At 41.9% G+C, this 12,952-nt stretch overlaps 1 protein-coding gene across 1 annotated transcript in view; it reads right to left on the minus strand.

The window, feature by feature from the left end:
- The window catches only part of SNTG1 (syntrophin gamma 1), a 411,039-nt gene that overhangs the window by 336,657 nt on the left and 61,430 nt on the right, over window positions 1-12,952 (minus strand). Inside the window, exon 3 of the mRNA XM_006140355.1 lies at window positions 5,194-5,250. Within this exon, the coding sequence (XP_006140417.1) occupies window positions 5,194-5,250 (57 nt within the window). The remainder of the gene's footprint in view (window positions 1-5,193; window positions 5,251-12,952) is intronic.

Genomic DNA, 12,952 nt, shown 5'->3' on the forward strand with positions numbered 1-12,952 from the left:
GGGTCCAGCGACATAGCCATTACGCTAACTGCTAGTCCCAGTAAATTACTTTTTATAGTAAGTAAGAGTTCTGTTTGGATTAAAATGCTAAAAAAATTAACCTTAAAGGATTCATTTTGAAAGATTCTTAATATTTTTTAAAAATTGTCTGTTTAAAATATGATATTTCAGTAGAAAAATTGTGTTATTGGATATAAATTACAAATAGAAATGGTTTAAAAAGAAAAAAGGAATGATTTCAGCTGACAAAAAAGCGACATAGCTTGGACTAGCACCCATAACCTAGGGTTTAAAGGAACTGGATTTCACATAGGTGACAGTGGTTCAAATCCTGGCCCCAGCAACTTGACGAAAGTGCCAGGTGTGTTTGTGTGCATACCCAAGTCCCTACTGAATGGAAGATAGGAGAAGGGTTGCAGCATGACCACACCCCATTGGACTGCTTTCTCCCTTTATGTCTGTCCCTCTGTCTCTTCCCGGCAAGCAAATATGCCCTCTGGGAAATTTTTTAAAAAGCACTAATATAACTCCACTATTAGTACCTGTAGGAGAATGTGGCAGAATGAGTAAAAATGCTTATTTCAAAACTGACTTTGGGAACCAGCAGTTAGCGTAATGGCTATGTCGCTGGACTCCCACGTAGTCGACCGCGGTTCGCGTCTCGGACCCGGTGGCTTAAATCTCACTCAGGGCGCGTGTGCGTGCGTGCCCAAGATCCCGAGAGGAGAATGGAGGAGAAGGGATTGCAGCGTGACCATCCCCCCTGGGGGGTGATTTCTCACTTTCTGTCTCTATGTCTCTGTCTGTCTGGCGAGCACACGCGCCCTATAGCGAAAACCTCTCCAAAAACAAAAACAAAAACAAAAAAAAACTGACTTTCACTATGGAATTTTTGCTCATAGACTTTCTAGTACATTTCGTGGGATTTTTACATTTTTGACACCAATCTCATTAAATATCTTGGGAAAAATGAAACGAAACAAAACCAAAAATAATCACCAACACAGAAAGTATCAATTCAATGATAGAAGTCCCACGGCATAGTTTCCACACCCTACAACCCATCCTGCACACCGCTGTGGTCTCAGCTGGGGACAGATGACGGGAAGGTAAAACACACGTCCCGGAGCCGGTGTTCGGTGCAGGACTCCCTCACCCCCGATGCCGCAGCGCTGCCGTACGGCACCCCTTTCCGAGCCTCTCCCACAGACGTGACCAGAGCTGATATCCCCAAAATGCACAGTGCTGCTTTACATGCGTATATAACTTAAGCTATGCTAAGAAAATTACACAGAATGAGGGGCCAGCAGGTGGCGTGGGGGTTAAGGCACTGGGTTCACATAGTCCTAGACCTGGTGGCTTGAAAATCATGCCCGACACATGCACGTGTGTGCCCCAAATCCCAGGAGGCAGAAGGAAAAGAAGGGCCTGCAGCATGCCCTTCCCCCTCCGGGGGCCGGTTTCTTACTTTCCCTCCCACTGTCTCTCCTCGGTGGGCAAATACACCCTATATCATAAACCTTAAAAAAAAATAAAAATTCCACAAAATGTGTAGAAAAAGTGTATATACAATGTCTACCTTTTAAACATAAAATGCTTAACCCAATAATTAAGATAAAATAAAATTCTATATATCTATACAGAGATGAAGATTCATTGAAGACATTACAGTCATTGGGTTAATTCTTCAATATTTATATAATTTTCTATCCTTTCAAAATTTCTCTTTTGTTTCTTTTTTTTCAATGATGCGAAGCTGAGTTTGTGATCCACCTCTATTAATAAAATACAGAAATGAAGCCTTTAAATTTTTATAAAAATGTAAAATTTAAATTTGAATAATAAGTGGAAATGATAGAGGTTACTGATTTCTTTAACATATCAGAATTAGGGACAGCAGGTGGCATGGCGGTTAAGGCGCTGGACAATCCCACATGGCTGACTATGGTTCAAGTCCCAGACCTGGTGGCTTGCTTTCTCACTTTCTCTCTCTCTCTGTGTCTCTCTGGTCAAATTAAAGTAAATGAATGAATAAATAAAATTAAAATAAATAATTCTAAAAAAAATCAGAATTAATCACAGAAGCAAAAGAACAAAATACAAGGTGAGACTTCGCTTTTCCTCTGTGTGAAACATGCCCGTGCTCTAGTCGCCGCGGGTCAGAGGATGGTGCACAGAGCAACAGCATACAATACCTCAGAACTCAGAGAAGGAAGTTAATGAGAGCCGGCTGGTTGCACAGCTGTCCTGCAGCACTGGACGTACATGGGAGCACTAGGCTCCCAGCCCGGAGCCTCCTGTACATGCTGAGTGCACGAGCAGGCCTGCAATCCAGAACAGCTGACCCTGGGGGCAGATTGTGGCCTGAACACCTTCTTGGGGCCTCTCTCTCTCTCTGCCTCAGAATAAATAAAAAATAAACTTAAAAATAAAGTTAATGAGTTATATGCAATGCCAGGTAGGGTCAAATTCCCACATCCTTTTCTTTTTTTTTTTTTTTTGAGAGGTTTTTGCTATAGGGCTCATGTGCTCGCCAGAAAGGCAGAGAGAGACAGAGAGACAGAAAGCGAGAAATCACCCCCCAGGGGGGATGGCCACGCTGCAATCCCTTGTCCTCCATTCTCCTCCTGGGTTCTTGGACATGCATGCACACGCGCCTGGCGTGAGTTTTAAGCCACCGGGTCCGGGACGCAAACCGCGGTCGACTACATGAGAGTCCAGCGACATAGCCATTACGCTAACTGCTGGTACCAATAAAGCTATTTTTAAAAGTTGGGCAACATTTTGTCACTGACTTATAGTTTTATAGAAAATATAAATTATTAAACTTCTACTTTAAGATTTTTTTTATATGTGGCTATGTCGCTGGACTCCCACGTAGTTGACCGCGGTTTGAGTCCTGGACCCGGCATCTTAAACTCACGCCAGGCACATGTGCGTGCGTGCCCAAGATCCCGAGAGGAGAATGGAGGAGAAGGGATTGCAGCGTGACCATCCCCCCTGGGGGGTGATTTCTCACTTTCTGTCTCTATGTCTCTGTCTGTCTGGCGAGCACACGCGCCCTATAGCGAAAACCTCTCCAAAAACAAAAACAAAAACAAAAAAAAACTGACTTTCACTATGGAATTTTTGCTCATAGACTTTCTAGTACATTTCGTGGGATTTTTACATTTTTGACACCAATCTCATTAAATATCTTGGGAAAAATGAAACGAAACAAAACCAAAAATAATCACCAACACAGAAAGTATCAATTCAATGATAGAAGTCCCACGGCATAGTTTCCACACCCTACAACCCATCCTGCACACCGCTGTGGTCTCAGCTGGGGACAGATGACGGGAAGGTAAAACACACGTCCCGGAGCCGGTGTTCGGTGCAGGACTCCCTCACCCCCGATGCCGCAGCGCTGCCGTACGGCACCCCTTTCCGAGCCTCTCCCACAGACGTGACCAGAGCTGATATCCCCAAAATGCACAGTGCTGCTTTACATGCGTATATAACTTAAGCTATGCTAAGAAAATTACACAGAATGAGGGGCCAGCAGGTGGCGTGGGGGTTAAGGCACTGGGTTCACATAGTCCTAGACCTGGTGGCTTGAAAATCATGCCCGACACATGCACGTGTGTGCCCCAAATCCCAGGAGGCAGAAGGAAAAGAAGGGCCTGCAGCATGCCCTTCCCCCTCCGGGGGCCGGTTTCTTACTTTCCCTCCCACTGTCTCTCTGCGGTGGGCACATACACCCTATATCATAAACCTTAAAAAAAAATAAAAATCCCACAAAATGTGTAGCTAACGTGTATATACAATGTCTACCTTTTAAACATAAAATGCTTAACCCAATAATTAAGATAAAATAAAATTCTATATATCTATACAGAGATGAAGATTCATTGAAGACATTACAGTCATTGGGTTAATTCTTCAATATTTATATAATTTTTTATCCTTTCAAAATTTCTTTTGTTTCTTTTTTTTCAATGATGCGAAGCTGAGTTTGTGATCCACCTCTATTAATAAAATACAGAAATGAAGCCTTTAAATTTTTATAAAAATGTAAAATTTAAATTTGAATAATAAGTGGAAATGATAGAGGTTACTGATTTCTTTAACATATCAGAATTAGGGACAGCAGGTGGCATGGCGGTTAAGGCGCTGGACAATCCCACATGGCTGACTATGGTTCAAGTCCCAGACCTGGTGGCTTGCTTTCTCACTGTCTCTCTCTCTCTGTGTCTCTCTGGTCAAATTAAAGTAAATGAATGAATAAATAAAATTAAAATAAATAATTCTAAAAAAAATCAGAATTAATCACAGAAGCAAAAGAACAAAATACAAGGTGAGACTTCGCTTTTCCTCTGTGTGAAACATGCCCGTGCTCTAGTCGCCGCGGGTCAGAGGATGGTGCACAGAGCAACAGCATACAATACCTCAGAACTCAGAGAAGGAAGTTAATGAGAGCCGGCTGGTTGCACAGCCGTCCTGCAGCACTGGACGTACATGGGAGCACTAGGCTCCCAGCCCGGAGCCTCCTGTACATGCTGAGTGCACGAGCAGGCCTGCAATCCAGAACAGCTGACCCTGGGGGCAGATTGTGGCCTGAACACCTTCTTGGGGCCTCTCTCTCTCTCTGCCTCAGAATAAATAAAAAATAAACTTAAAAATAAAGTTAATGAGTTATATGCAATGCCAGGTAGGGTCAAATTCCCACATCCTTTTCTTTTTTTTTTTTTTTGGAGGGGTTTTTGCTATAGGGCTCATGTGCTCGCCAGAAAGGCAGAGAGAGACAGAGAGACAGAAAGCGAGAAATCACCCCCCAGGGGGGATGGCCACGCTGCAATCCCTTGTCCTCCATTCTCCTCCTGGGTTCTTGGGCATGCACGCACACGCGCGCGGTGTGTGTTTAAGCCGCCGTGTCAGGGACTCGAACCTCTGTTGACTACGTGGGAGTCCAGTGACACAGCCATTATGCTAACTGCTAGTCCTCAAATTCCCACATCCTTTTTTGAAATTCCTAAATCAAAAGGTGAAAGGTAGCTCGGTTCTATGAGAACCTACCTAATTTCCAAGCCAGTGTAAATGTTAAGGAGTCTTCTAGAGCCATTCTTGTCTAACCAGTAGTCAGCACACATTACAAGACACAAAAATTCAGCCTTAGAGCCTCTGTAAGGACAGACTGAAAAGGCAGGCTACCTTTATGCTTAGTCCAAATCCTCCTACTGTTTGTCTTCGGATGGTCACCGTTCTTTCCTGAAAGACAGCACGTTTAAGAGTGGTTAGTATCCTAAAGCTGTACTGACGAATGTTTTCTTCCTGTGGGTTTTGATTATGCTGTTTTTTTTTTTTTTTTTTTTTTTTATATCACAGAGGCTCGAAATCTTGCAGTGAGTAAGTGGAGTATTTAATCATTTCCAAATCAAAGGTCATTAAGTCATTTGTCAGTACAAAGGAACTATAGAGTCATTAAACTTCTAAACTTAGACATTTTCATTTCGAGTTATTTTTGGAACACATTTTAGAATTTCAACGTTGACACCTCTTCTCATTTTTGTTATGTGTTCTTGTTGGCTATGAAAGGACAACTTGTCGGTTTCATAAAAGTGACTCAGTTGTGATGGTAACTGTTCCTTCGCCACCACGTCACATTGCTTATGACTGGAGAGCGGAGCTGAAGGCTGCCATGCCCCACATAAATGATTCATGTGATGTCTAAGATTGAAACTGAATAAACCAGGTTCAAAATAATTAATTGCTTGTTGGAAACTGGAATGAATTACACGCCTAAGTAATAATGATAATGGAATAATCAATTTTTGAAATCAGTTCCCCTTTTCCTCCCACAATGGAAACAATAATTCAGTCAGTGGCTTATGAAACTTAAAAATAACAAAGATGACAGCATGAACACAAAGAGCCACATTTGGGCAAATCCCATAATTTCCAACTAAAAAATCAATATTGTTCTGTTTAAGGCAATTATCTCTACACAATGCGAGCTCTGGAGGCAGGCTGAAGGGCTGGAAGTGTTTACCTATGACCTATTCCACAGATACCGTATTTCTCAAACCTTCCTCTGCGTAGCCATTGGTGTTCCACAGATAAGGCTTTTCTCAAACCTTCCTCTGCGTAGCCATTGGAGACACCCGCCCTTCTTCCCTGCCTCGGCGACAGGTATTTATCACCTGGTCCCTGAGGCTGCACAAACGTCCCGTTGACTTTGCTACATGATCCATCTCCAAATGTAAGCCTTCTCTCTTATAGATGAGCTCTTTTGCTCACTCTCTTGGTCTACTGGAACTGTACTAGTTTATCATTTAAAAAAATAAGAGAAATCTTTTTAAATGTGTGTTTCCAGTGACTCTTACTAAATATTTTAATGTAGTGTAAAATCTCATCATTTTGGTTAGGTTACAAACTTCTTCTTTTAAAAGCCAAATACTTAAGTTTTTAAAAGTAAAATAATACTTAGAGAACAAGATCATTCTACCAGAAATTGAGGTATGTTGCCTATGACTTCTTAATTTTAGATTTTAAAAAATGTTTTTTGGGTGTATATTAGTATATATTTACTGTAAAATATTAGTGCAAATGAGTGGCATTCAATAATATACATTTTCATTTTGATGATGTTTTAAGTAATTTAATATATTTTTAAAATATTTAACTTTTCTCTTATAACCTGTCATCAAATCATGTTTTCAAACTCAAATGAGAATTGTATTTATACAAATAAGTTTTACATGCATATTGCAATGTATACAAAGAAATTTGATATATAAAACACACTATTCATATTGAGCAATAGCATCAACTCTATTTTCTATTTCTAAACCACACACACTCCCCATCAATGTACTCATCTGTATGGGAAGATGAAGAATTTTAGGTTCATACTCAAAAGCCTGAGCATATAAACAAGCCTGCATATACAAAAGCAAACCAGTAAGGTGAACATGCACCTCCTTTATACACAAAATCTGACTTAAAATCAGTTAAACTTTTATCAGAAATATCTTTTTTATTGACTAGGACAGGAGTAATCTGTTAAATTAATTAATTTTTCATTATTTCTCATGAAATGATTCACTAAAGGGAAATTGACCATTGCAAATAATATTGGAATTGAATCAGACAATCTATCAATGACTCGTTATCTACAGTTTAATATGTGTACTTAAGAGAGTCTATCAGGACCAGCAGTGTCGCTGGGCTCCCGTGTAGTCGACCGTGGTTTGAGTCCTGGACCTGGTGGCTTAAACTCATGCCAGGCGCGTGCGTGTGTGTGCCCAAGATCCCAAGAGAAGAATAGAAGAGAAGAGATTGTGGTGTGGCCATCTCCCTGGAGTATAATTTCTCACTTTCTGTCTCTGTCTCTCTCTGTCTTGCTGGCGAGTACACATGCCCTATAGCAAAAACCTCTCCAAAAAAAAACCAAACCAAAAAGAGAGCCTATCAATGGCTCCTTATCCACATTTGACACGTGTACCTAAGCCCTTTGAGCCTGTTCCCAAATTTTTAACATACTCATAAATAATACAGAGTGACAACTTTGTTTTGAAAATAATTGTGAAGGACCTTGCCATATAATAGAAAACTAATACATGTTAAAAAATACATACATATACTTAAAATCTGTTATTCTAGACAAAGGTTCTTACATAACTAAACTAAATGGTTAATGTTCACCTACCACCTATTCAAATGTCTACACTGCCGAGAGCTTAAATCTGGAGGCCTCAGCCTCACGTGGCTTCTGAGTGGGTGAGTCAAATCATCATCTTTATTCACATAAAGCAGACGAGGTGCTTTTACACAGCTGCCCGTCAAACCAAGGTCAAGTTCTGGGATGGCACGAAACACCCTTGATTCCTTTCCGTGATTCCTTGAGTACCGGATTCCTTAGAGTAGAGTCAGTACCCACGGTGCAATCATTCCAGACAACCCACCATCGGTGGTCTTAAAATAGCTTCGGACAAAGAAAACCTATTTCAATTAGCGAGTGCGCCCCCCAAAATTGGAGGAACGCCCCGCTCTGCAGCCGCTAGCCATGAGAGCCACGGGGTCAGCGTCTGGTTCCGTGGCGCAGGGAGTCCAGAGCACCGCTCCCTCCGACGGGAACGCAGGCACGGCAGGGCCCCTGAGTCTCGGGACCGCCTTTACTCACTCTCCAGGCTGCCTTCCAGTCTTTGCCGGGGAATATTTAGAGCAGGCTCCAAATCAAACAGAAAAATGCTGATACAGAGAGGAGCCGGCGAGACTAGAGTCAGCAGAAACTGACTGCAGAAAACCTCCGCAGCAGCACTGGCTTGGCAGTGTTTGAAACGCCAGGCACATGCACACGCACCTCCATATGCTGCCGGCTCATTAGCTTATTTCAGGGGACTTAGAAGAGACAGGCAACCAAGTTACTCCGCGTTTGCAACGGGAATTTTACAATGGCCACTGCAAGCCGCGGAAACGCACGCCCCGCTCTCGGTCCTTCGGTCAGTGTCCGCTCTGACCGCGCCTTCCACGTCTCACCGCAGCTTCTTCCCTCCCACCCTGACCAAGCTTCTGGAGAAAGAAAGGAATGATTCTAACTGCCCCAGCCCCAAAGCAGGGACCACCTGGAAACTGGTCTAAAATCTGGAGGGTCACGAAGGCTGTTGCCTGATAAAGTACTGTCCTTTGGAAGACCAAGTTATTGTCAGTTATTGTTTTTTTAAACATAAAATTCAGACTGGGGCTACTGTATACTCATATATAAGATGCTTTTCTTTAATCTTCCCATTTCTTACAAAAGGCAAAGGACTAAGCTGAGCACCCTGGACTTTACAGATGTGAGGAAGTAGAAGTACTGCAGAAGTCTGGAGAATTATACTGACTCATAGACGGGAAAAGAGGACTGTCACTAGCTCTTTTTGACAATTCAGGAGGAAAGAATAAACTTGGGAAAAGACTAAAAATAAATATTGCCGTTTTTAATTGTTAAAAATGTGCTCTGTCCATGGGTAGCTTTCATAGCACTTACTATCACTCATTAAAAGAAACTATACTCATAACTCTTTTCCAGAGCAGGGTCCTGAGCCTGGCATCCATGCCTCGCTTATAGTTCTAACCCGAGCATTTGGCATAGGGCACAAATCAGAGTTGGCTATTCATGAGTTAAATGAACAAAGAAAGGTTCAAACACTCCCAATTTATCATCACAGCCTCACCAGTAATATTCTTCTACTTCAGAGATGAGAAAACTGGAATGCAAAGGGGTTAAATTAACTCGATCGCGATCCAATTCCTGATGCAAACTAAGGTTTCTGTTATCCTTGCTCTCCTTTCCATCACAACAGGCCTGAGACCAGATAGGGAATTGTCATGAGGAAAACAAAACCACTGAGAATTTAGGGAACAAAAGAGAACTGGGAGAGCACAGTTTCCCTTTCATATCAGGAACAAGAAAAGAATGTCCCCACTAGCTGCCCCTACTCAGTTTCATCGTTGAAGTCCTAGCTAGTGTAATAAGACATGAATACAAAATGCACATATATTGGCCATAAAGGAAAACAAAACAAAACAACAACAACAAAAAAAGACCTTGTTCTTTGTGTGGAAAAATCCCAAAGAACTGAGAGAAATTTCCTGGAATTAATAAGTAGTTATAGCAAGGTAATAGTACACAAGGCTGACACACAAAGTCAATTGCTTTCCTATGGATAAACAACAAGAAATTGGAATTTGAAATTAAAAGAAAGATACCTTTGTAGTTTCTATAATGCTAACAAAATATAGGATTTACATATGAAAACTAAAAATCCTGGAGAATGAAATGAAAGGTCAAAATAAATGAAAACATAGTCCATATTCATGGACTGTGAAACTCAACATTTTATTTTCAACTATTTCCAACTGAATCTATAGCATCTATTCACTTCCCCAAAAAATCTCAGCAAGCTATGTGAGTGTGAGGTCCCATTCAGTAAAGCTCTTCTGAGCACCACCTGGGATTGCTCCAAGCCTGACAAGGAACGAAGGCCAGACCTCTGCAGGAAGGATTGCTCCAAGCTTGACAAGGAACGAAGGCCAGACCTCTGCAGGACTGGGCTTGGCAGAAGCCTCCCCCTCAGGCATGCTGCTGCAAGGGCACACTGCCCAGGGAGCAGCAGACGATGACAGGGAGGGTGCTGAAAACTCCCCTACACACGGGTCTGGTATACAGTCTCCCACAATAGCTCTCGATTGCCCTGTAAAAGAAACCCTTTCCCTCTGACGAGGACGCTGTCACCTGGGTCCTCTTTCTGTTCTCTTGAGATATTGCCTTCTGAGTCTTACTCTGAACCCTGATGCTATTTCTAAAGCTATATGAGAAACCAAAAGGCATGTAATAACCATCACCATACTGAAGAAAAAGAACAAAGTCGGAGGACTCGCACTGTCTGACTCGGTGCATACTACACAGTTACAGTAATCAAGGTAGCATGGTGCTCTCTCTCTCTCTCTCTCGCTCTCTCTTTTGCTCTCTCTCTCGCTCTCTCTTTCACTCTCTCTCTCTCTCTCGCTCTCTCTCTCTCGCTCGCTCTCTCTCGCTCTCTCTCTCTCGCTCTCTCTCTCGCTCTCTCTCTCGCCTGCCTACAGTGTATGTGTACCCACACGTTCTCTGTCATGAGCAAAATAAATAAACTTAAAGAAATGGTATTTTTTCAAAGAATGTACACATAGATCAATGGAACAGAACAAAGAGGCAAGAAAAAGACAAATAAAAAATCAACTGCTGTTTGAAAAAGAAACAAAAGCAATTTAATGAAGAAAAGATAGTCTTTCCCACCAAAATTATGAAAGCGAATGGACATTTGTAAGACAAAAAGAGGCATTTAGTTATAGATATTATACCCTCCATTAAAAGTAATACAAAGTGAATCGTAGACCTAAATACACATTATACACAACTTCTGAAGGAAAACATAGCAATAAATTGATGTGAGTCTGGGCAATGAGTTTTCAGATACAACACCAAAATTGTGGTGTGTAAAAATAATTTTTATAATGTTGATAATACAAGTTATATTAATAACTTCTGCTTTATGAAAAACACCATGAAGTACATGACAAGACACATATTAGAAGAAAATATGTCCAAATAATATCTGATAAAGGCTTGCATTCCAAATAGACAAAGAACTCAAAAAACCAAGTTAAAGGTGGCCAAAATTTTGAGCAAACATTTTGTCACAAAAGATGACAAGTAAGCTATGAAATGACAGGGCAGTATCTTCTGTCATAGGGGATTAAGAATGAAGAGAACAATCAGATACATTGCATACTTTCTACACTGGCTAAAATTCAAGTACTGACAATACCAAATGCTGAAAAGAATTCTGATCAGTAATTCTCAAATCTTGCTAATGGGAATTCGAACAAGTTTGGCTGATTCTTATAAAGGAAAATCTGGTCTTAACTGTTACCTAAGAATTGCATGTCTAGGCATTTACCCAGCTGACCTGAAATTTTGTTTCCGTGAAAGCTTCAAATGAATATGCAAATGTTCATAGCAGCTGTATTAAAGATCACCAGTAGCTACAAGGGGCCAAGTTGTTCTTCAATAGGTAAACAGATAGAAATAAAACCAAGATACATTTATACAACAAAATATTATTCAGCATTAAAAAAAATGAGGACCCACGGGTGATAGGGAGGTTGAAGCAATAGGATTCCACGTGGCTGACTGTGCAGTTGGAGTCCTGGGCCAATGAGGTGAGAATCTTGCCAGGTGTGTGTGTGTGTGTGCATGTCCAGAATCTCGGTAGGAAAATGGAGGAGAAGGAATTGCACATGACCGTCCCCCCCACCCGGGGGTGCTTATGTCTAACTTTGTCTTTCTCTGTCTCTAGCAAGCACGTGTGCCCTGTAGCAAAACAAGCCTAAAAAAAAAAAAAGAGAGAGAGAGAGAAGAAGAAGAAAAAGAAGAAAAGAAGAAGGAGGAGGAAGAGGAGGCGGAGGAGAAATGAGCTAGATGATGTGTCCATTTAGTTTCGTTAGTTTGGACAAATGCCCCACTCTGGGGGAGATGATGAGGGGGGCTTGCATATGTGGAAGCAGGGAGTGCAGACAGAGGGAACACAGAGGGAATCTCTGTAACTCCGTCTTGATTCTGTGAACCTAAATCTGCTCTAAAAAATGAAGACTTAAAAAAAATAAAGACTATCAGTTAGCGTAATGGCTATGTCACTGGACTCCCATATAGTCAACCACGGTTTGAGTCCTGGATCCAGTGGCTTAAACTCACGCCGGGCGCGTGTGCATGCGTGCCCAAGATCCCGAGAGGAGAATGGAGGAGAAGGGATTGCGGCATGGCCATCCCCCCTGGGGGGGGGGGTGATCTCTCACTTTCTGTCTCTCTGTCTCTCTCTGGTGAGCACACATGCCCTATAGCAAAAAACTCTCAAAAAAATAAAAAAATAAAAAAGACATAGAGGTACCTTAAATGGATACTGCTGGGTCGAAGAAGTCAGTGTGAAAACACTGCGCACTCTGCTCTCTGACATTCTGGAAAGGCAGTAAAACGGTCAGGGGTTCGGCGGGGGCGGGGAGAGTGACGGGGCCATGCAGACAACACAAACTGGTAAAGAGGCTGTCTCCCATGGCCTGGCTGGGAAGAAACGGCAAGACAAGGTCGTTTACTAACTCTCCTTGTGTCGTTTTACTGGCCTATAGTTCATTTCTCTGCCCTGAGTTTTACTGTTACTACAGTACCCTGCAAGAGTAAGATATCACCCCCAACCATTACAATAAAGCCAATTAGTGATCTTGTAGGAATGTGGTTCCCTAAGAAGAGGGTGGGAAGTTTGAGACTCCCCCACTTGTCTGTCTAAGCCAAAATTAACATATGTTAGGTCAAAATAGTATAAGCCAAAGTAGCATCAGTAGCATATGAAAACTAAGTTAGTTTAAGGCTAGTTTTACATACATACCCCTTGTTAAA

This window comes from Tupaia chinensis, unplaced genomic scaffold, assembly GCF_000334495.1.
Source record: "Tupaia chinensis unplaced genomic scaffold, TupChi_1.0 Scaffold000031_1, whole genome shotgun sequence".
Classification (NCBI taxonomy): Eukaryota; Metazoa; Chordata; class Mammalia; order Scandentia; family Tupaiidae; genus Tupaia; species Tupaia belangeri.